Source organism: Pantherophis guttatus, chromosome 1 (genome assembly GCF_059756535.1).
Source record: "Pantherophis guttatus breed Tessera chromosome 1, ASM5975653v1, whole genome shotgun sequence".
Taxonomy (NCBI): Eukaryota; Metazoa; Chordata; class Lepidosauria; order Squamata; family Colubridae; genus Pantherophis; species Pantherophis guttatus.
In genome coordinates, this window is record NC_142063.1 from 50,970,879 (window position 1) to 50,991,559 (window position 20,681).

The 20,681-nt window shown below is 36.6% G+C and overlaps 1 protein-coding gene across 2 annotated transcripts in view; it reads left to right on the top strand.

Moving 5' to 3' along the window:
- SEL1L (SEL1L adaptor subunit of SYVN1 ubiquitin ligase) overlaps positions 1 to 14,929 on the top strand; it is a 39,980-nt gene extending 25,051 nt beyond the window's left edge. The window contains exons 12-21 of one of the 2 annotated variants that reach the window (XM_034418268.3): positions 18 to 86; positions 1,589 to 1,666; positions 2,484 to 2,546; positions 3,009 to 3,096; positions 4,205 to 4,353; positions 4,920 to 5,085; positions 7,576 to 7,650; positions 8,086 to 8,258; positions 8,896 to 9,024; positions 10,889 to 14,929. In XM_034418268.3, coding sequence (XP_034274159.2) covers positions 18 to 86; positions 1,589 to 1,666; positions 2,484 to 2,546; positions 3,009 to 3,096; positions 4,205 to 4,353; positions 4,920 to 5,085; positions 7,576 to 7,650; positions 8,086 to 8,258; positions 8,896 to 9,024; positions 10,889 to 11,092 — 1,194 coding nt within the window. In that variant the 3' untranslated portion in view covers positions 11,093 to 14,929. The remainder of the gene's footprint in view (positions 1 to 17; positions 87 to 1,588; positions 1,667 to 2,483; positions 2,547 to 3,008; positions 3,097 to 4,204; positions 4,354 to 4,919; positions 5,086 to 7,575; positions 7,651 to 8,085; positions 8,259 to 8,895; positions 9,025 to 10,888) is intronic. The other variant, XM_034418269.3, reaches the window with a different exon arrangement.
- The last annotated feature ends 5,752 nt before the right edge of the window (positions 14,930 to 20,681 follow it).

Genomic DNA, 20,681 nt, shown 5'->3' on the forward strand with positions numbered 1-20,681 from the left:
CTCTTTTTCTTCTCCAGAGAGCTTTTGAATACTTCAACCAAGCAGCAAATGCTGGCAACTCACATGCAATGGCATTTTTGGGGAAGGTAAGGCACAATTGTCTTTGAGCTGTGTATTTGGAAATTACCTTTTGATTACTACTATAGTTAGAGGATTTATTGTTGTAGAAAATAAGAGATAGCTAAATGTCAGTCAGATTGTCTATTTAAATGTTCTTCTGAAAAGCAATATCTGACATTACAACTTCAATAGAGAATGAAGAAGGCCCAAACCTTCCTAGGCTAGTCTAGGAATTAGCTTTAGCGGCCATAAACATACAAGGTCCAAATAAACCAAACTAAAAGAATTACAAATTACAAATCCTATCTGTCCTAACTGTGCCACATAAATTACTCTTCAGATGATTGTCAAGATCCCTCTGCAAAAGTAAATCACGTTAAACTCTGCACTTACGTTTATCAAACTTCAGATATAATGGACAAAACCAGATATAATGGACAAAATCTATGCAGTAGATTTCTGTACTTAACAGTGAATTACTTAACGTAATTCACTGTTTTATGTATGCATAAATTTCCCATTTATGTAATGAGAGTATGAAATAGAGGAAACCAACCTTTTATCTCTTAACTTTTCACAATTTTCCTGCCTAATCTAGGCCCTCGGTTTGGGATGGAGATATCAATATTGTTATTGCTTCTGATCAGTGCGTAATTCCTTTTAAAAACAAAAACCTTGAAAAGTAAGCTGACCTTCATGTCAAGCTCAAATTGTAGTGGCTTCATAGTCACCTTCAAATAGTTTTCTTGACAACAATACAGAAATAGTTCACAAGTCGTTCAGGGATTTCTTTTCAATGCTTCTATGAATGGTCTGCAGCCCTTATGTTTCCCTCATAGTCTTCCTTCCAAATATCAATTAGGTCTGCTTCTACTGAGTTTTTCGGGATTAGTGAGGTTATCTAAACTAATTAAGGTGTTCAGACCACTAGATGGGTATGTCCCACAGAGAACACGAGTAACTTCTCAAACAACCCCCATTGGGGTAGGAAGTACTGTGTCTGCTAAGCTTACTTTCCTTTAATGACTCTGATACACTTAATTTTATTCATAATTTTTTTTAGACACTAAAAGAGGATTGAGAGAATTACTTTATTTAGAAAGACTACTAATTTAGCCGTAGGAGTCAATTTTATGGTGTTATTATGGTAGAAACCAATCCTAGAGGCAAATCTGGATCATGCAAATCTTTCTTCCAGAATGAGAAAGGAATATTAGTCCATTATTGGATGTCTCCATTAGATCAAGCCAAAAGGAACCTTGGCAGAAAGGACAATAGGCTATTCTTTCTCTCAAAGGAAGAATCTTTCTTCTAAGATCCTGTTATGATATATACATTGCTCATCTAAAACAAATTTTACAAAATTGTTTTACATTTAAACAACTTTTAAATGAAATTATTGTTTTTTATTAATCTCAGTATAATTAAAAAAGTTCTGCATTAAATGGGCCAGATCTTATGCCAAAAAATAAATATTTTTTTCTAAAATTAGACTCTTAATAACTTTCAGTTACATTTGTTTTTATAGATGTATTCAGAAGGAAGTGATATTGTACCTCAAAGCAATGAAACAGCCCTACAGTACTTTAAGAAAGCTGCTGACATGGTAGGTTGCTGAACTTGGTTCTTGGTTACAAGAACTCATATATATACGGTACAACCGTATCTTTGGAAGCCAATCATTTTGAAACTAAGTGTTCTACACACAACAAATACATATGTATTTGTTTTTGAGGAAAATTACTGTTCCGATATATTTAGAAAATCTAGATAAAAAGTGCATTTTTCAAAAATCACAAATGTTCAGTATTCTCCATTTATGACTTTCCACATTAATAACTAAAACGGTTAAGTGGTTTCTCCTGTTGTCTTCCCACGATGATTACTCATACTTGTAAGACATATGTGAGTGACCACTTCGTGGTGTCTGTCATTTTTCCCACACAATATAATTCATATGTGCAAGTCTGATTATTTTCTTCAAGGCTTTATGTTCAATTTGTTCTGATATACTATTTTAATTAGAGTTGTAATACTGCACATTTGGTATAAAGATTAGGACAATTTAGTAATGAAGTGAACAAAATAGAGAATGTTTGTCTTCAACTCAGGGTAAAACTGCCCCATTGATTCAGTATCTTGCATATTTTATGTTTTATACGGAACAAAACTCAAAACATTTCATGAATCCAACCTCAGGGAGCTTGGACCAGTTTTTGAAACAGTTTTAAATTTCCCACTGCAATGCCTGGGAGAGGAGTTGTCAGTCTAACAAATATACATTAAAATAAAACTTAGGAAACATGACCATTTTGTTTTGAATTTAAAAACTTCTTTTCAGGATTGGAATATTTGCTTCCCATTTTATCTCTTTACAAGTTACTGGTTTTGAATTAGATTTTAATCACAGTCTTATATTTCAGGGCAATCCAGTAGGACAGAGTGGTCTGGGAATGGCTTATTTATATGGAAGAGGTGTTCCAGTGGTAAGTCTTCTTAGGAAAATGGGAGTAACAACTCTATTTTAAAAAGAGGAGGTTGCTTTTCCAATATTAGAATCGTATTGTTTATATAGCCTTTTATATTGCACTTACATGGATAAAAAGAAAAATACCATTTGAAATGGAAATTAGAAAAAATATACTTTTAGGTGGTGGAAATGTTCAGGTAAATAATTCCAAGTATAAGAGGTAGCAGAGAAGAAATGCATCGAAGAACATTTTTTATGTTTGAGAGTGGCAGAGTTGGCAGAATGAACGACATAGGATCAAATGAAGTGTAAGAAAAAGGAAGCTATGGAATGCACAGTCAGATTCATATTTTACTCATTATCACTTAAAAGCATCATATATATATTCACATTAAAACATAATAAAAAAGATTTAAGACTGCAATGAAGATTTTTAGTGTAGAACCCTGACTGATCCTCCATCATCTGTGTCCTTTAGAACTATGAGCTGGCCCTGAAATACTTCCAGAAGGCAGCAGAGCAAGGATGGGTCGATGGACAGCTTCAGCTGGGCTCCATGTATTATAGTAAGAGACTTTTTCTGATATTCAGAATTTACATTTTGGAACTGGATATGTCATTTTCTTCTAGGAAAATGTTGGAAGTAATTGAATAATTGAGACTTTGGTTTATAAAAGAAACATTTTTAATTTTTACCTCATAAAAATAGTCCATAAATTAGGTTATTAACCTTTAAAGCATGTCATTTTAAAAAGTGTCATTGTTGAATCAGTTTCTTTTGCCTGCGTATTATTGATCTTTTAACATGAATCCTTAAACAATGTTAAATAACAGACCAGAGTGTATCTCTGTTTCATAGCTGAAAAAATAAATATAATAGTGTATGGCTAGTTGGGGTTATTATATATTTTTTATTTCTGCCTAATAAATGAAATTCTTTGGACAGATTAAGAAGTTAATAAAGATATTAAGAATAAAACTCATTTCATAAATAACATGGGAAATTTATTATAAAGCAAATGGAAGCCATATTTTCATAGACTGAAATTGATATGTTCTTTTATTTAGTGACCTAGTCTTTCTTTCTGGCTTTTGATTATATTGATCCAGGAAGTGGATCAGGAAACTGAGCTCTTTTAAGTTGGGCTATATGTTAGGACACCAAATATAATGTATCAAGCAGAAAGCAAGATTTCAAGTTTGCATTAAACTCACTACTCTAAATTATAGGAAACTGAATGGTTCGTAAATTCATTTAGTATTATGTATTTTAATTTCACAATTCAGACTGAACTGGTGAATCTTATTACTGTCAACTAAGTGAAATAGCAACATAGATGAAATTTAGAGAGTGTACAGATCAAAGGACATAAATTATGAGCCGAGGTGGCACAGTGGTTAGGGTGCAGTACTGCAACTACTTCAGCTGACTGCTAGTTCAGCAGATCAGAGGATCAAATCTCACCGGCTCAAGTTGACTCAACCTTCCATCCTTCCGAGGTGGGTAAAATGAGGACCCAGATTGTTGGGGGCAATATGCTATTTAGTATACTGTCTTTGGTGTAAGCCACCCAGAGTCCTCGGAGAGTGTGTGGAATAGAAATATGAATAATAAAAATAAAAATAAATAAATAAATAAATTCAATTATTCCTGCTGATTCTTTTCTTTTGTAGATGGCATTGGAGTGAAAAAAGACTATAAGCAAGCCTATAAATATTTTAACCTGGCTTCTCAAGGGGGCCACATTCTGGCCTTCTACAATTTAGCACAGATGCATGCCACTGGCACCGGAGTCATGCGGTCCTGTCATACTGCGGTTGAGGTAAGAATCACTTGACTTTCTATGAAGAATACAGTTTGCTGTTTAAAGAGTGAAGTCATCTATTTGGATAACAAAAGGCTTACATTTCATCCAGCTTATAAACATGAGCTATTCCAAGTTCTTTAAAGTTTCGCATAAAGTAAGATGAATTCTAAGAAAAATTCAAACAACAGAATTAGCTTGCTAAAACAGCAGCATCCACTGATAAAATCTATTCGCTCTTCTTCCCTATATGCACCAAACTCTGGACCTTTGGTGGTTTCTCAAGAATGAACTTGTGGAACTTGCTTGAAAAAGTTCAATGATATAACATTTAATGTAAACTAGAAACATTAAAATAAGATTTGTTGGGAGTTTGTGATGTTGAGTGAGTTCTTAAACAGGTTTGATCATCTTTTTACCTAATGCTTCATTGCTCTTATTCATTTTTGCAGCACTGTTGAACATTGGTGCAGAATCTATGAACAAGATAATTATTTCCACAACTACAATATATTTCCAAATAGCCACTAAAGAAATATCTGTAAAAGAATCTTTAAAAAAATTATCTTTTTTTCCCCCTGTAGCTGTTCAAGAATGTGTGTGAACGGGGCCGTTGGTCTGAGAGACTCATGACTGCTTACAACAGCTATAAAGATGGCAATACGAATTCTGCAGTTGTTCAGTATCTGCTTTTGGCAGAACAAGGCTATGAGGTTGCACAAAGCAATGCTGCCTTCATTCTTGATCAAAGTAAGGATTAAATAGTTCCTTGTGTTGCTGGTCTAGTACAATGCAGTGGTAATTTTTAGCATCCAATTCTTACTTTTGCTTAGCTGTTTTTGCCTATGCACAAATGCATGTGGTATATCAGTGTAATATTCATATGAATTATGAATGAAGCATAATTCGTAATCCCATGAAAAAAAATTAAAAATTCAATAGCATCCTGAAATTAGTATTCTAGAACTATAAACAGAGTTTAATGAAATGTTTCTTTTCCCCCCCTTTGATTGCTCAATTAACAACCTTAGACTCGAGTGAAAATTCTATTTAAATGCCATTTCAAAATGAAAGCATTCATTTTATTTCCTTTTTAAATGATGGATGGATGGATGGATGGATGGATGGATGGATGGATGGATAATGTCAATACATCAATTACTAATTATAAATTCACTTCTATTTTAATAATATTGAATAATGAATTTGTAGATTTTTAACTAGTTAAAAAATAGCCCAAGAGTTAGTTATTAATACTTCTTCCCAGTACTAAATAATTGGATGATTGAAAATGCATAAACAGATGGTGTTTAACATTGCCAACAGACAGCAAACTGCTGAACTGATTCAGCCAATGTAAATTTTCTGCTTATCCTCTTAGTAATAGATTTCATCCAAAACACATTAAGGTATCAATTAACATACATATATTTTGGAGTTCATCTCCTCTGTTCTTTGCTTATCAGTATCTACCATCCTATGTGCAGCAAAAAGTAATAGTTATGTTTGCAGATGGTCTATTAGCAATGCTAAAATTTAGTGCCGTAAACTTTGTCAAATTGAAGTAGCCTAGATAACTTTATATTTGCAAAAAAATGAGTGTTTAGCCAGTTATCTAATATTGCATCAGCTTCTAAATTCTTTCTATCCCATTCAATTTATGAAAGTTAATCTCATAACCTAAAACTGTGATGGCGAACCTATGGCACGCGTGCCACAGGTGGCACGCGGAGCCATATTAGTGAGCACGCCAGCTCAGCTCTGGGGCGCCGGCCAGCTGATTTTCGGGCCTTCTGGGCCCACCAGAAGTAGGGAAACAGGCTGTTTCCTGCCTCTGGAGGGGCTGGGAGGGGGGAAGGCCCGTTTTTTTTTCTTACCTGGCTCCAGATCCTCTGGGAACGGCAAAAACAGCCTTTCCCACTTCCTTGGAGGCCCTATGGAGGCTCAAAGGGCCCATTTCCCCACTCCCGGTGGGACAGGAAGTGACGTTTTTTCCTGTCCCCAGCCTCCAGAGACTCCTAGAGAGGCTCCTACAGACTCCTAGAGAGGCTCCTACAGACTCCTAGAGAGGTTCTGGAGGCTGGGGACAGCAAAAAATGTCACTTCCTGTTCCACCGGGAGTTGGGAAATGGGCTTTTTCAGCCTCTGTAGGGCCTCCAAGGGAGTGGGAAAGGCTGTTTTCGCCGTTCCCAGATACACAGAGAGGATCTGGAACCAGGTAAGAAAGAAAAACGGGCCTACCAGGCCATCATGTGCCAGGGGCGGAGGCGCACGTGGGCACGTGCGCGCGCGCGACCCTCCCCCGCCCCCCCTCTCCTGGCACGCGATGGCAAAAAGGTTAGCCTTCACTGACCTAAAATCGAAATATATGACTTCAGTGGAGATGTGAAGTATTTGCATGACTTATATGAACGAGGCAGTGCTAATATAAATGAAACTCACAGACAAGGGCCCAAACAGCTCGTATAAGACTCCAAGCATTTCTGCATTTCTTCGCTAGATAGAGTAGAAAAGAGGGATATTCTTTTTTAAATCCAGTGTGTATTTCAGATGTGACCCAAACATTATTTTCTGGATTGCGATTGGTTTTTGTATACATTTGACAAAATGTCTGTATAAAATTCAGGATGCATAACTTTTTGCCAAGCTTGAAAGTAGCATTTTACTTTCAACATTGTATATACATTTAATGTACATTGTACATTAAATGGCAGTCAAGACTCAGGGTGAAGTCAGAAACCAAACTGGATTTCATTTATTTTCTTTACTAGTTAATTAGAATTACATAACCTTACCAAGATAACTCTTCAGTCACATATTCAATAATTTCTCCTTCCACAGTTTTTTTTAAATATACAACTTCTGGAAGTCTTTGTTCGCTCCATCCGAACAAATTATGAACCTTGGGCCTATTATTTTCATGTTATGTTTTTGGCCTTTTGTCATAATAAAATAGAATGAGGACAAATACTCTGTCCAGACATCTGAGACAACTAGTAAGCTCTGACTCCACTGGGTTTTAACTTTGCAGAATTCAGTAATCACCACGATCCCTCAACTGATTAACATGCTTGCAAACAAGGGTATTCTTGTTCATGTAATTCAGGTTCAAGTTCTGTTCATCTCTATTTTTGTGATGCTCGTTGGGAAAACAGCAAAATGGGTTACATGATTAATACATGACAGGAAAAGAAATGACTTGGACCTTTGCTGTCTCACCTTTTTTTCCTCATACTACAGAAGAAGCCAGCATAATAGAAGAGAATGAAACCTATCCCAGAGCCTTATTACACTGGAACAGAGCAGCCTCACAAGGTCAGTCATTTCAGAATTTAGTCCAGTTTCCTAGCAGTAGCCTCAAGAACTGAGCTGTTGTGGATGATTTTTTATCATACTAAGGAGTTGTAGCAGTACTTGTTTAACAACTGAAAGCAGATCTTGATAGTAATGTGCCATACATTTTAATAGAAAACTGAATCTAAATATATTTGATAGAAAGATTTGGAGTATTAGGCTTCTGCATTCATATGCTTGTTGTACTAGTTGCCATAGTCAGTTTGAAGTGAAAACATCATTTTTGAACTAATTCAATCTAGAAATAAAATTCTAAATAACAGGAATTGGAGACAGATACAGATTCTGTCTTCAGTGCAAGTCTGTTCTTTCCACATTAATTAGAGCATCTTGAAAGGAATGAAAAATAGCTAAACAATGTTACAAGTCCTTTCATAGAGTTTATTTTCTTGATAGGTTACACTGTTGCTAGACTAAAACTTGGCGATTATCATTTCTACGGCTTTGGCACAGAAATTGATTATGAAACTGCATTTATTCATTATCGCCTGGCAACAGAGCAACAGCACAGTGCCCAAGCCATGTTCAATTTAGGATACATGCATGAAAAAGGACTTGGGATTAAGCAGGTAAGCAAGTGCATAGTTATTCCCATAGTTTTGCAGTAACACAAATATATGTTTCAAAAGACTGTCAACATCGTCTGCTTTTAAACAAGTATACTACAGGGGTGTCAAACTCGCGGCATCACATTGTCGTCATGTGATGTGTCATGACAGTTTTCCCCTTTGTTAAATTGGGGGTGGCCATGGTCAGCATGTGCCGCATCCGGCCCATGAGCCACCAGTTTGACATCCCGGGTATACTGTAAGTCAGAAGTAAACATGGGGCTTTCAGCCTAGCTTCAGAAGATTCTGTAAGTAATCATTTCAGACATTTGACCAAAATAATCAAATTATATTATTCTCTGAGTAGAGATTATTTGGATTGATAAAATAGTTTTAGTGTGATGCAAAATGGTAGTGACAGTCAAAAGCACAAGATATAACTATTTAAAACCATAGTTTCCAAAGTTCTTGTTAACTTTTTATTATTCTGTCATAAGCATTATTAAAGAACAGTAGTAAATTTTATTCCATTAACACATGTACAGTAAGTAATTCTTGTGAGATACATACACGAAAGGAAGAAAAGAGATTCCCTGTACAATATTCATATGATTTGGTTAGCTGTTTTTGCAAATTTCGTGTATTGTATATGTTGTAGGACATTCACCTTGCAAAACGCTTCTATGATATGGCAGCTGATGCTAGTCCTGATGCTCAGGTTCCTGTCTTCCTTGCACTTTGCAAGTTAGGAATTATTTATGCCTTCCAGTATGTACGAGAAACCAATGTAAGTAATGATGAAGAAAATGGTGTTATTTAAGGTAATCTATGTAGTGGTGATAGCTTTTCTTTCATGTGTTAAGTTTTGATGGATTTATGTGCGTGAGATATATATATATATATAATATACACACATACCTACCTACCTACCTACAGCAAAAATGGTTTTTAACATAGAACAGTTTCTAGGATTTGGCTGAGAAAATATTTTGAATTTTATTTCCATTTCTATGGTAATGGTGTAAAATCTCTATATTTCTTGATCAGATGTAATGCTTTTGAGTTCAGTTCAGTTCAGTTTAGCCAGAATATCAAGGACCAGTTGTAAGTGCCACTTGTTCAGCACTGTTGTGCCTTCAAATAGTTGTTGAACAAATGGTCTTAACCAAGGACTATTTGCATTGCACAAAACTGGCTGTTCTAATATCCTTGTGAGGAACTTTTCTGACAATCCAAACATGCTATTCCAAGTATTGCAAAAACTGTCTAGCCTCAGAACATACTCACTCCAACTTGGGTTCCAAATTAGATCTGCTGAAACAACTGTAACTTTCCTACCATCAAAGCACAGAATATGAAAATCTCATCTAGTCCACTATCCTGCCAGAAAACATGCAGGAAATCTGTGACCATGAAAATAGAAGCCCTCTCATTCTATTAAGCCTTAGCAATTAATATTCAGCAAAATAGCCTGTCCACAGATTTTAGCCTGTCCACAGAAGGAAACAAGTGTGTTATTTGTTTTAGGCACAAGTGGCTTGGGTGAAATGGGGAAAAAGCCAAGGATACTGACAGCCAGAGAGAGGGAGCGAAATTAAAGGAGAGTGTGATATGCCATTTTTAGGAGCCCGTTTTTATCAACAGAAGCATCAGCATGAAGAATAGGCAGACAGGCACATAAATCTGTGGAAGAGAGAAAGGGGATGACACAGTGGTGGAATTCAAATTTTTTTACTACCAGTTCTGTGGGCGTGGCTTGTGGGTATGGCAAGGGAAGGATACTACAAAATCTCCATTCCCACCCCACTCCAGAGGAAGAATACTACAAAATCCTCATTCCTGGGGGAGGGATATTGCAAAATCTCCATTCCCATCCCACTTTGGGGCCAGCCAGAGGTGGTATTTGCCAGTTCTCTGAACTACTCAAAATTTCTGCTACCGGTTCTCCAGAACCTGTCAGAACCTGCTGAATTTCACTCCTGGGATGACAAGCAGAAAAGCAAATGAGATAGGCTGTAGTGGAAGCTTCCTCCTTAGTGCTAAAGCTGTCAGGAAAGGAACATATATTTATTTATTTAATTAATATAATTTGTATGCCGCCCTATCTCAGTAGGACTCAGGGCGGTTCACAACAAATAAAAACAAACCCAATAAAACATAAAATACATAAATATGCATACATAAAATATATAAATGTATAAATATATAATTTAAACATAAATTAAAACCCATTAAAATAATCAAAAACCAAAAAATATATGCAGGCTGTCCATCAGCCATGGTGGCAGTTGAAGGAAAAGTTGGAGAGACACTGAGAACACTAGGCCTATACTGCTCTGGCAGCTGCTCTGTAGAGAAAAGAGGAAGCCATGTGCACAACTTGCCTCATCTCCTTCAGATGTTGTTTTATCCCAAATCTGGGCATCAGTTGCACCTAACTGTGACTGATCTGAACTCATTTAATTTGAAACTAAATATTTTCCTACATCACACATACCAGGACTGAATTATTTCTTCTGCATTGTTACTGTCCATCAAACATAGTACTCTTGTCATTTAGAAAGATGCTGAATCTATGAGGAATTTCATACACATTGGGGTTACAGTATGAATTAATTCTCTCCCCCCCCCCCCCCAATGTTTCTATTTAGGTCAAGGAGATATTTTCACACCTGGACATGGACCAACTCTTGGGTCCTGAGTGGGACCTTTACCTCATGACCATCATTGCTTTACTTTTGGGTACAGTAATAGCTTACAGGCAGAGGCAGCATCAAGGAGTCCCAAGGCCTGCGGGGCCACGACCAGCGGTACCTCCTCAAGAACCTGCTCCAGAACAGCAGCCACCCCAATAGTAGCAGCTGGAGGTTCAATGAAGTGAACTGGAATTTCTAGATAGGACTCTTTTTGTGATCTTATGACAACAGATCAAATAGCTACATGCACACAAGATTCAAAAAAGTATTGAATTGAGAAAGCAGTTTAGAATTATGCCTTTTTTCAGGGATATGCATCTTTTTTGAGATGGAGTGGAATGTTATTTCAGTGCCAATGGAATAACAAAATAGATTTTATGAAAAAGAAGTGTGCTACTTCATGCCTACTATATTTAGTTCATTCAGTGCCCTTTTCAACTGTCCTTTGATTGTTCAAAAAGAAATATATTATGAGGTTTAATATGAGAATATCAGACCTTGTGCTCTTTTAAGTAAATGGTTGTAGTCTTTTCCAAATATGTTTGTGATTGTGATAAACCGGACTTTATTTTATGGTTCTCCCAATTATTTTGAAACCAACATAACCTCTGTAGTGGTATCAGCCATGAGGGTCTGGATGCTTTAACTTAGAATGACCAGTTATAAACAGATATATATTCATGGGCTACTCTTTCTAGAGGTCAGGTTTAAAATACGAACTACACCTGTGCAATGACTATTTAAATAAGATGAAACCTTTTTTGTTTAGCATTCAGACTTGCTTGAATTATGCACACTCAAGAATCTTTCTGGTATATCTTTTCCCAAGTGTACAAGGCAGCTTGTTAAGTCTTCCTTTTTTTTTATTGTTTCACAAGTATGCCAAGATTATCCAAGCAATGGGCTGAAAAAACGACCAGTGTTAATCAACCTCTTTATTTCAGTGGTTTTTTTCTGAAGTATTTTCTCATTGGATATCATTGGTTTGCTTTTCAGTCCATCATAATATATTCTTATGATTCAGACTTATTTGGGGTTGAAGATTGTGCAATTAAGTGTTATTAATGTAACTGCTATCTACATATCTCTTTAAAATATGCACTCTGATGTTATGCTGCACATGGCTCTTAGAGAACTAGTCAGTGAATATGCATATGATAGACTATCCTAACAGTGTTGTTTTATAACAACCTTGCAATTATGAGCTATACCAACTATGCCAGATTTGGGTAGAATGCATGTGATTTTTAAACCTTTGCAAAATGGGAATAGAGTGCATGGCTAAGATTGAAACATGGAAATTTTCAAAACAGTGAGATGAGTTAATATGAGTTGCTGTAGAAATCTAATCCCAAAATTTCCTTTGCAATGTCATGAAAATAACTTATTATTTTTGCTGTAATATTAATTTATGAAAATTTTAAGTACTCTACTAGGAAAACGACAATAAATTTTGGCTGAAGGCCCAATTTTAAAAAATACTTTTTGCTACTTTTGCAAACGTAGATGGTTCTAGTGCATCATTATATAATCTTGAGTACCCTAGATGGAATAATATAATGAAATGCTGTTCTCTGGAAACTAAATCTCATAAGTGCATTTAAGAAGTATGCAACTTCTGTATATAGCAGTAGGCTCCCTCGAGTAAGTTTAGAATACAGGACGGGAACAACAGAAGTCCTTATAATGAAAGTGGAGAGAGAGAAATTGAGTTTGTATGAATCTAAAATACAAGGATATTTTTAACAGGATTGCTTATATCTACAGGAAGCTGTTTTAACAGCAAGGCATGTTTCTTAGCAGTATTACTGAAGCAGGTAGTTGTGTAGACAGAGCTTTCCTTCCAATTGTACACATTGGATAAGATGAAAATTTTCTTGCAATAAATATAAGATGTCCAAAAAAAAAAAAAAAAAAGGAAACTAATTAAAATCTGTTCAGTTATTTGGGCTGCAGTTTTTTTAAATAATTTGTAGAAAATTTACCTATTTCAGAAGAAAAAAAAAACCTTGCCTCGAGAAACCTTGGCTCTTCTCCAGTAAAAGGTGCAAATGGAAAAATGTTCCAAGTCTTTAGTATGAATAATGGTCTGCCCTTGTGTGCATTGTGTACAGACTCCTATGTGATGAACTCCAGAAACTTATATTAACATAAAATCCAAATTATTATATTAAAACTTTTTTTTTCTGAAATATAAGTAGTAATTTTTCAAAATGATTAAAACATTTCCAATGACTTTTCCCTTTGACATTACTTTTAATTACTATGGTGAGCTATTATTTCTGCTCCTTAATTACAGGAATGTAACGATGGATTCTATATGCTTAAATTTCACTTAATGTAATATCCTGCATCTAGCACTTGAAAATACAAAATTGCAACATTTTACACCCTTTGATCTTTTGCTTTCAAAAGTCAGGATAAGCAATATTCATACTTCCTGTTTTTAGTGTTGCCTCATCTATATAAAAATATTGATTTAGGTTGTATGTGCTTTTGAAAAGCATCAAACTAACTCAGGGATTTAAGAATTTGTAGATTTTCTAGGTTATCTGCCTAGACAATTGTATCTTTGATTATTCTGATCTATTCTAAATTGAACTTTTACCATTTATTTTTAATTAAAATGAACACTACCAGAATAGAAGTACTTTAGTTCTGTTGATGCTAGGGAAGAGACTTTAATTTTTAAATTTTAATATGCAGTAGAGTTTAGTAAGCAACCCACTAATTTTCGGGAGGAGGGTGAATTAAACTTAATCTAAACAGGCTAGTTGACAGGAATCAAATTTCTGAACGCAAATTGTTATAATTGAAAGGCATTCTTCTAAACTTACTGGAATTTAAAGGCTGTTACTATAAAAACAAAATGGCTGTAGCAAGCCAAGTAGGATTAGAACATAAAGTTGGTTTAGTGTAGGCAATTAAAGTTCTGTTTAAACTTAGTAATTTTTCTTACCCAATCTTTTTTTTAAAAAAAAATCTTTATTTTACCAAATATGGAAAATATTATCAGAAGAATGTTTTGGGGAATATAATTATATACTGTTTGAATATTATAGTTCAGATTGTTAGCTGCATTAACATGCTATGCATACGTATGGAAAAAATTATTCTGTGTAGACCAAACTGTTTTGAGAATTTAGTCAAGAGTATTTGAAATTATGACAAACATTTTACCACATTGGTGAGGTTGTTAGGATCTGCATTCCTCCTCTGTAATATAAAGCATCTTAATCTAGAATCTGCAATGTGGCTGTACATGAGGATGAATATTGATCTTTGAGAATGTATTCCAGTGTATTAATTCTGTTCCTTAATAGTGGTAAGAAACCTGACAGCAAGTTATTCTGCATTTTAAGAAATTAAATGTACCGTACTCCGACTAAAGGTGTAGCCATCACTGTTAGAGCCAATTGCTGAATGTAAGGTTTCAAGCAGGTGCAAACACTTGCACATGCAACACTATTATAGTAAAACCATGTACCTCCACACCACAGATCCCTGGTGTAAATGATTCAGTTGATATGAGTGGAAAGCTCAGTGCGTCTGAACACAAGGCTTTAGTGCAAATTAATATTGATAGAAACATGCAAGTCCTGGCTGTCTGAAGCTGGACTTGGGCCAAAATGCTCTGCTTGCTATTGGTAATGATCACCACGTATCAGGCCCTTCCAGTCTTTTAATATTTTAAACAGAGCACAATAAACTGAATTTTTTTCAAAGAATTGGTATGATTTGAATGAATGCATTTGCAGAGAGAAAATAAATCTGTATGTCTGACTTGGACTGACATACATTGACAAAAGGATAAGTCACTAAGTGTGTATAAGGGGTTTTGTAAATTTTCTTTTGTATTTAAGATGATGCAGTATAAAGGCTGGAAAAGTGTAATATAGCTGTAAACAAAATCTGTTAATAGAGAAATGTACAGATTCATTTTGTATTATATCTTGTTAAATAAAGATGCCACTTTGGTGATTGGCCTGTAATGAATGCTGTAAGAGAACTTGTGTTGCCTTTTATTAAAGATATTTTTGATAAAACAGTGATTCATATTGTTAAACTTTACATTCCCATCTTTCAAATTCAATAATGATTTGTAATCCATTGTTTATTTTCTCATTGAGTTCTAAAATATACACGTCATCATGTATTCCTGCCATAAGATAATTGCTAAGAATTATGTTTTTATGTACTTTATACCCAATGAATGTGTTGGAAGAATAAGCGAGCATTATTCTTGTGTGTATCATTTGTAGTGATATTTTGTCTTGTCTGCAATATATATAATATACATTAATAAGGGTAGACAAAAGAAAGCCGTTTATGTCCATAAGAACAGTTTCCAGCATAAGAATGGGCAAAGAACAACCCACTGCCTTCTGGCAGCATATGTCTGGGCATTCACAACCCTTGGGGGTGTACGCTCTGTTTAGCAGTCACCATGGGAACGAAATTCTTTGTACAATACTAATCTCATTCCCTCTAAAGAACGTAAGGATTTCTCTATAGTACAGCCTTCCTGATAACTTTAAACATCACTTTATTGCAAAGTTTTGTTATACTCAAAAGAGTTTACATTTAAAAAAAAGCAGCAGGATTTGAGAAACAATGCAGATTTGTAACACCAGATTGAAATGAGCGAGCCATAATGTAATAAGGCCAGACTTCAATGCTTTCAGGCAAGCTGTTTTCTGTTGGTCTCTAATCTGTTAGATAGTTGTAAGAGCAACCACTCTAATGCATACTATAATGAAAGACTCAACGTGCTTAGGGAAATTGCCATGACAGTGCTGCTGTGACATTAAACAAGCCCCTAACCTGATTTTTGGGGACAAATTTAAGTCAGATGCCTGTCACAATGAACAGCACCACCAGTCAATCACTGCATGAGGTAAAAATAGAAATTAGATCATTGTATGTCAATAGTCCTAAAGGTTCACTAAAACAATTCCAATCTACTTCCAATTTATTTTGAAACTTTTTAAAAAAATACTTCAATAGTATTAACATTACAATCCAGCACTTGTGTACAAAATAGACAATATTAACTATTAAATTGAATATACCCTTAATAAATGTGTTGTTGAAATAAGAGTAACAAAGTTGTTTGTTTTGCATTGCTCAGCTTTTCTAGCATCTCCACTTTATTTTTGTTTTACATACAGAATAAACTAGATGTGAGTTATTTAGCTTCATTTTTGTTCTGTTTCCTGATCTGACTTATTGTTAGTTTATATTCATGACATTTAGTAATTTTTGGAATTGCATTTTTAAAAGTGATTTGAGATGTATAATATTTTAAAAGGAAACTGCAAGAGTATGGATATTTTGCATTTACTTTAAAAGATAAGAACTAGCTTAAACTTCCAATAAAATAGAGTAGAATATTCTTACCTAGATTATGCTGTATGTATATTTTAAATGAAGAATTAAGTTCATAATTTTTGCCTGAGGAGAAAAACACAAAATGGAAAATTATAAAATGAGTTAATGTTCATCAGAATGAAATAATACAATCTAATTGTACAACTCCTTTCTTTTACTTTTTGTTTGTTTTATTGAAGGCTATCTATTGAAGTTCACGCAGATTGTTCAATCTGCAAAAAACACTCCCAAAGCAATAGGAATGAGCTTGTACATTTGAGGGGAAATTGTTCAAATCCAGACTCCTCCTACCCTCCAGCATGAACTACCCAAACAGATTATTGACTCACATTCGAGCTGTTTTTAGGCAGACAGAATCATTATGTAAACATGGAACAGGTACACTTCAATGTCAAGACTGAGAAAAGAACTCTCAAAGAGTCTGTTGACTCAAAAGAGCAGGAGGGAAGGAAATATATAACTTGGTTTTTGCATTCTGCAGTAACGAAGTATTGGGGTTGCACAGTTGAGTTTTTGAAAGAACAGAGACAGATAGTTGTGCCTGCCCTATATTCTGACTGATTGATATTCAAATTTATGTTAATTACTTATAAAATATTGTTATACAGAAAATATATATTTTCAACCTATGATTATTTGTCCGTTTATTCAATATATATGGCTGCCCATTTCAATAAGTGTATCAAAGGGGGGCAGGATTTGAAGGACATAGACTAATCCTGTTGGCTTCATCATTGTTCTGCCCCTTCATATTAGAGGAACAATACTAAATTCTGTTTCAGATTTTCATCGAATTCAGGTAATTGTTATTCTGAAATAGTATGTGAAATTGATAGATGACTGGATAAAGCCTGTTCAGATAAAAGGGAACTTTTCTTAACTGGAAGACAATGTCCTCAACTGAGTTACTACCACATCTTAAAAGCACTGAATATATTTCTGTAGATGGTAGGTTTCTTTAATTAAAAATTGGGCAACACTGTTGTAGATATTTTTTTCTTTATTCCACATTTATTATTTTTATAAGTAGGTCAAGCCTGTGAACATACTTTATATTCCCTCCTCCAATTTTCTCCACAACCCTGTGAGGTAAATTGGGCTGAGAGTGAGTGAGTGACCATAAGTCACTCAACCAGCTTTCATCCTAAAGCAGGACTAGAACTCAGACTACTAGTTTCTAGACTTAACCACTAGACCAGACTGACTCAAATTTTGTTCCTCCTTGGCAGATACCATTTGCTGGTTTATGTAGACAATTTATATGGCACCCAATCTCATTGCAGTGACTGTATATGTGTATTACTTTATTAAATTTCTACAAAAGGTAAAATTAAAAAAATAAGAGGAAAAGTCCAAGAAATGAAAAAAAAGTAAGAAAAGAGTAATTTCAACTTTCTTCAATACAGTTACAAAGATAAAATACAAGCTGTTGCTCTAAAATGCAATAGCATACACTATTTCTATAATACACACATGACCATTGCGATGCCACAATGTTTGTAAGTGTGAAAACTAGTCATAAGTCACTGTTTTTAGTAATGTAGTCACTAAACAATTGGTTGTAAGTCAAGGTCTACCTGTAGTTAAAAGTAATGAGACATGCAAAAATAATTTACAATTTTTACTATGTACTATACTTGCCCTGGATTGCTGCAGTTAAAACATATTCATTCTCTTACTAATCCAGTAAGACTAGATTCCGCATTTCTCTTTCTCCCTCCCTCGAATTTACACACAAGCGACTCAGGACAATTTACAAAATATTAAAGCAAGATTTCTTACAAGTAACAAATACACTGGACCTGATGTTCTCTGATATAATTTACATAAAATTCCTAATCACATTGGTTGCCTTATGATTATTGGAACATAAGATTAATAAAATAGTGCATTGCTGTAACTGGATTTATTTATTTATTAAATTTATATCCCGTCCTTCTCCCCGAAGGGACTCAGGGCGGTGAACAGCCGAGAATTAAAATAACATACAATATAAAAGTTAAAATAATTAAAAATAAATTAAATTAAACGGCCGCCTCAATTTAAAACCCCTAGCAATACAATTAAAAAACTAACCCATAAAATTATTCAGGCCAGGCCGGCTCGCTGAAATAAAAACGTCTTCAGGGCCTTACGGAAAGTGCGGAGATCCGGAATCAGCCGTATTCCGGGAGGTAGCTTGTTCCAGAGGGCAGGTGCTCCCACAGAGAAGGCTCTCCCCCTGGGGGCCGCCAGCCAACATTGCTTGACTGACGGCACCCTGAGGAGGCCCTCTCTGTGAGAGCGTATTGGCCGGTGGGAGGTTATCGGTAGCAGAAGGCGGTCTCGTAAGTACCCTGGCCCTAAGCCATGGAGCGCTTTAAAGGTGAGAACCAACACCTTGAAGCGCACCCGGAAGACCACCGGAAGCCAGTGCAGCTCGCGCAGGAGAGGTGTTATATGGAGCACCATGTCACTCCTGTGATCACCCGCGCAGCCGCATTCTGGACCAGTTGGAGCCTCCGGGTGCTCCTCAAGGGGAGCCCCATGTAGAGAGCATTAGCATAGTCCAGGCAAGAGGTGACGAGAGCATGACTGTGCATAAGGAATCCGGACTCAGAAAGGGGCGCAACTGGCATATCAGGCGAACCTGATAAAAAGCCCCCCTGGCCACAGCCATCATATGCTCTTCTAAAGACAGCCATGTGTCCAGGAGGACGCCCAAGTTGCGAGCCCCCTCTGTGGGGGTCAATGACTCGCCCGCAATAGCCAGCGATGGCGCCAGCTGGCTATATCGGGATGCTGGCATCCACAGACACTCGGTCTTGGAAGGGTTGAGTCGAAGCCTGTTCCTCCCCATCCAGACCTGCACAGCCTCCAGACACTGGGACATCACTTCAAGGGCATCGTTGAGGTGATTTGGGGTGGAGATGTACAGGTCTAGATAGACAGTTTCATCCAGGTACTGCGGGAGCTGTTGCGCAACCACACTCTCAACAACCTTCGCAATAAAGGTTGGAGACAGGACGGTAGTTAGCCATAACAGCCGGATCCAGAGAAGGCTTCTTAAGGAGGGGCCTCACCACCGTCTCTTTCAAAGCAGGTGGCAGGAAACCCTCCCCAAAGAAGCATTTATAATCCTCTGGAGCCAGCCTCGCGTAGCCTCCCGGGTAGCCAGTACCAGCCAGGAGGGACACGGGTCCAGTAAACATGTGGTTGCGTTTAACCTCCCCAGAATCCTGTCACGTCCTCAGGAGCCACAGGATCGAACTCGTCCCAGATAACATTCTCAAGACCTGCCTCAGCCACCCCGCCGGAATCTACCCAGTAGAATCTACCCAAGCCTTCCCGAATCTGAGTGATTTTATCGTGCAGATACTGTGCAAAATCCTCAGCCTGCCCTTGCAAGGGATCCTCCCGCGCTCCCTGATGTAGGAGGGAGCGGGTCACTCTAAACAAGGCGGCTAGGCGATTATCTGCCGTTGCAATAAGAGCGGAAAAATAATCACACTTTGCCGCTTTTATCGCCACTAAATAGGCCTTAATATGAGACCTAATTAGTGTTCGATCGGATTCAGAGCGACTGGCCCTCCAACCACTCTCTAGGCATCTTTTCCAGCGTTTCATCCCCCTCAGCTCCTCAGTGAACCAAGGAGCTGGGCAGGTGTGACGCTGGGTCAGAGGCCGCAAAGGCATGACACGATCCAAAGCCCCGGCGGCCATCCTATCCCATGCGGCCACCAGATCTTCAGTCGAGTCGTGAGCCAAAGCCTCAGGAAATGGCCCAAGCTCCCTCTGGAATCTCTCTTATATTTGCACATATAAGCCATCAATTATTTTTTATTTGCTACGGTGGCTAGTTTCATGCAATATTCTGTGTCAAAATCAAACAAATTACATTGTGGCTTGAGGCAAGTGTGAGAAAATAAATGTTAACGCTCTGTTGTTATAAAATGTCAAAATCCATGCCAAAAGGAAACACATTGCTGTGGAACTTTGCTTTGGACCTAAGTGAGTGAAATCCAGAGAGACTTACAAAAAGAAGACCCTGTCTTATATTTTTTGAACCCTGAAATAAGCCTTATTGCCATGCACTCAAAAGCCCGATTGGGCTTATTATCAGGGGATGTCTTATTTTGGGGAAAACAGGGTATAATAAAAAGTAAGGTCTTTTTTTTTATCAATTTCTCCTTGAGATTAATAAATTTCCATTTCGATTGGCTTCTGGAAAACGCAGAAACATTTTAAATTTATCTTTCAGAGCTATATTGATCATTCAATTCAGTGGTGAAATTCAATTTTTTAACTACAGGTTCTGTGGGCGTGGCTTGTGGGTGCGGTGTGGCTTGGTGGGCAGGGCAGGAGAAGGATACTGCAA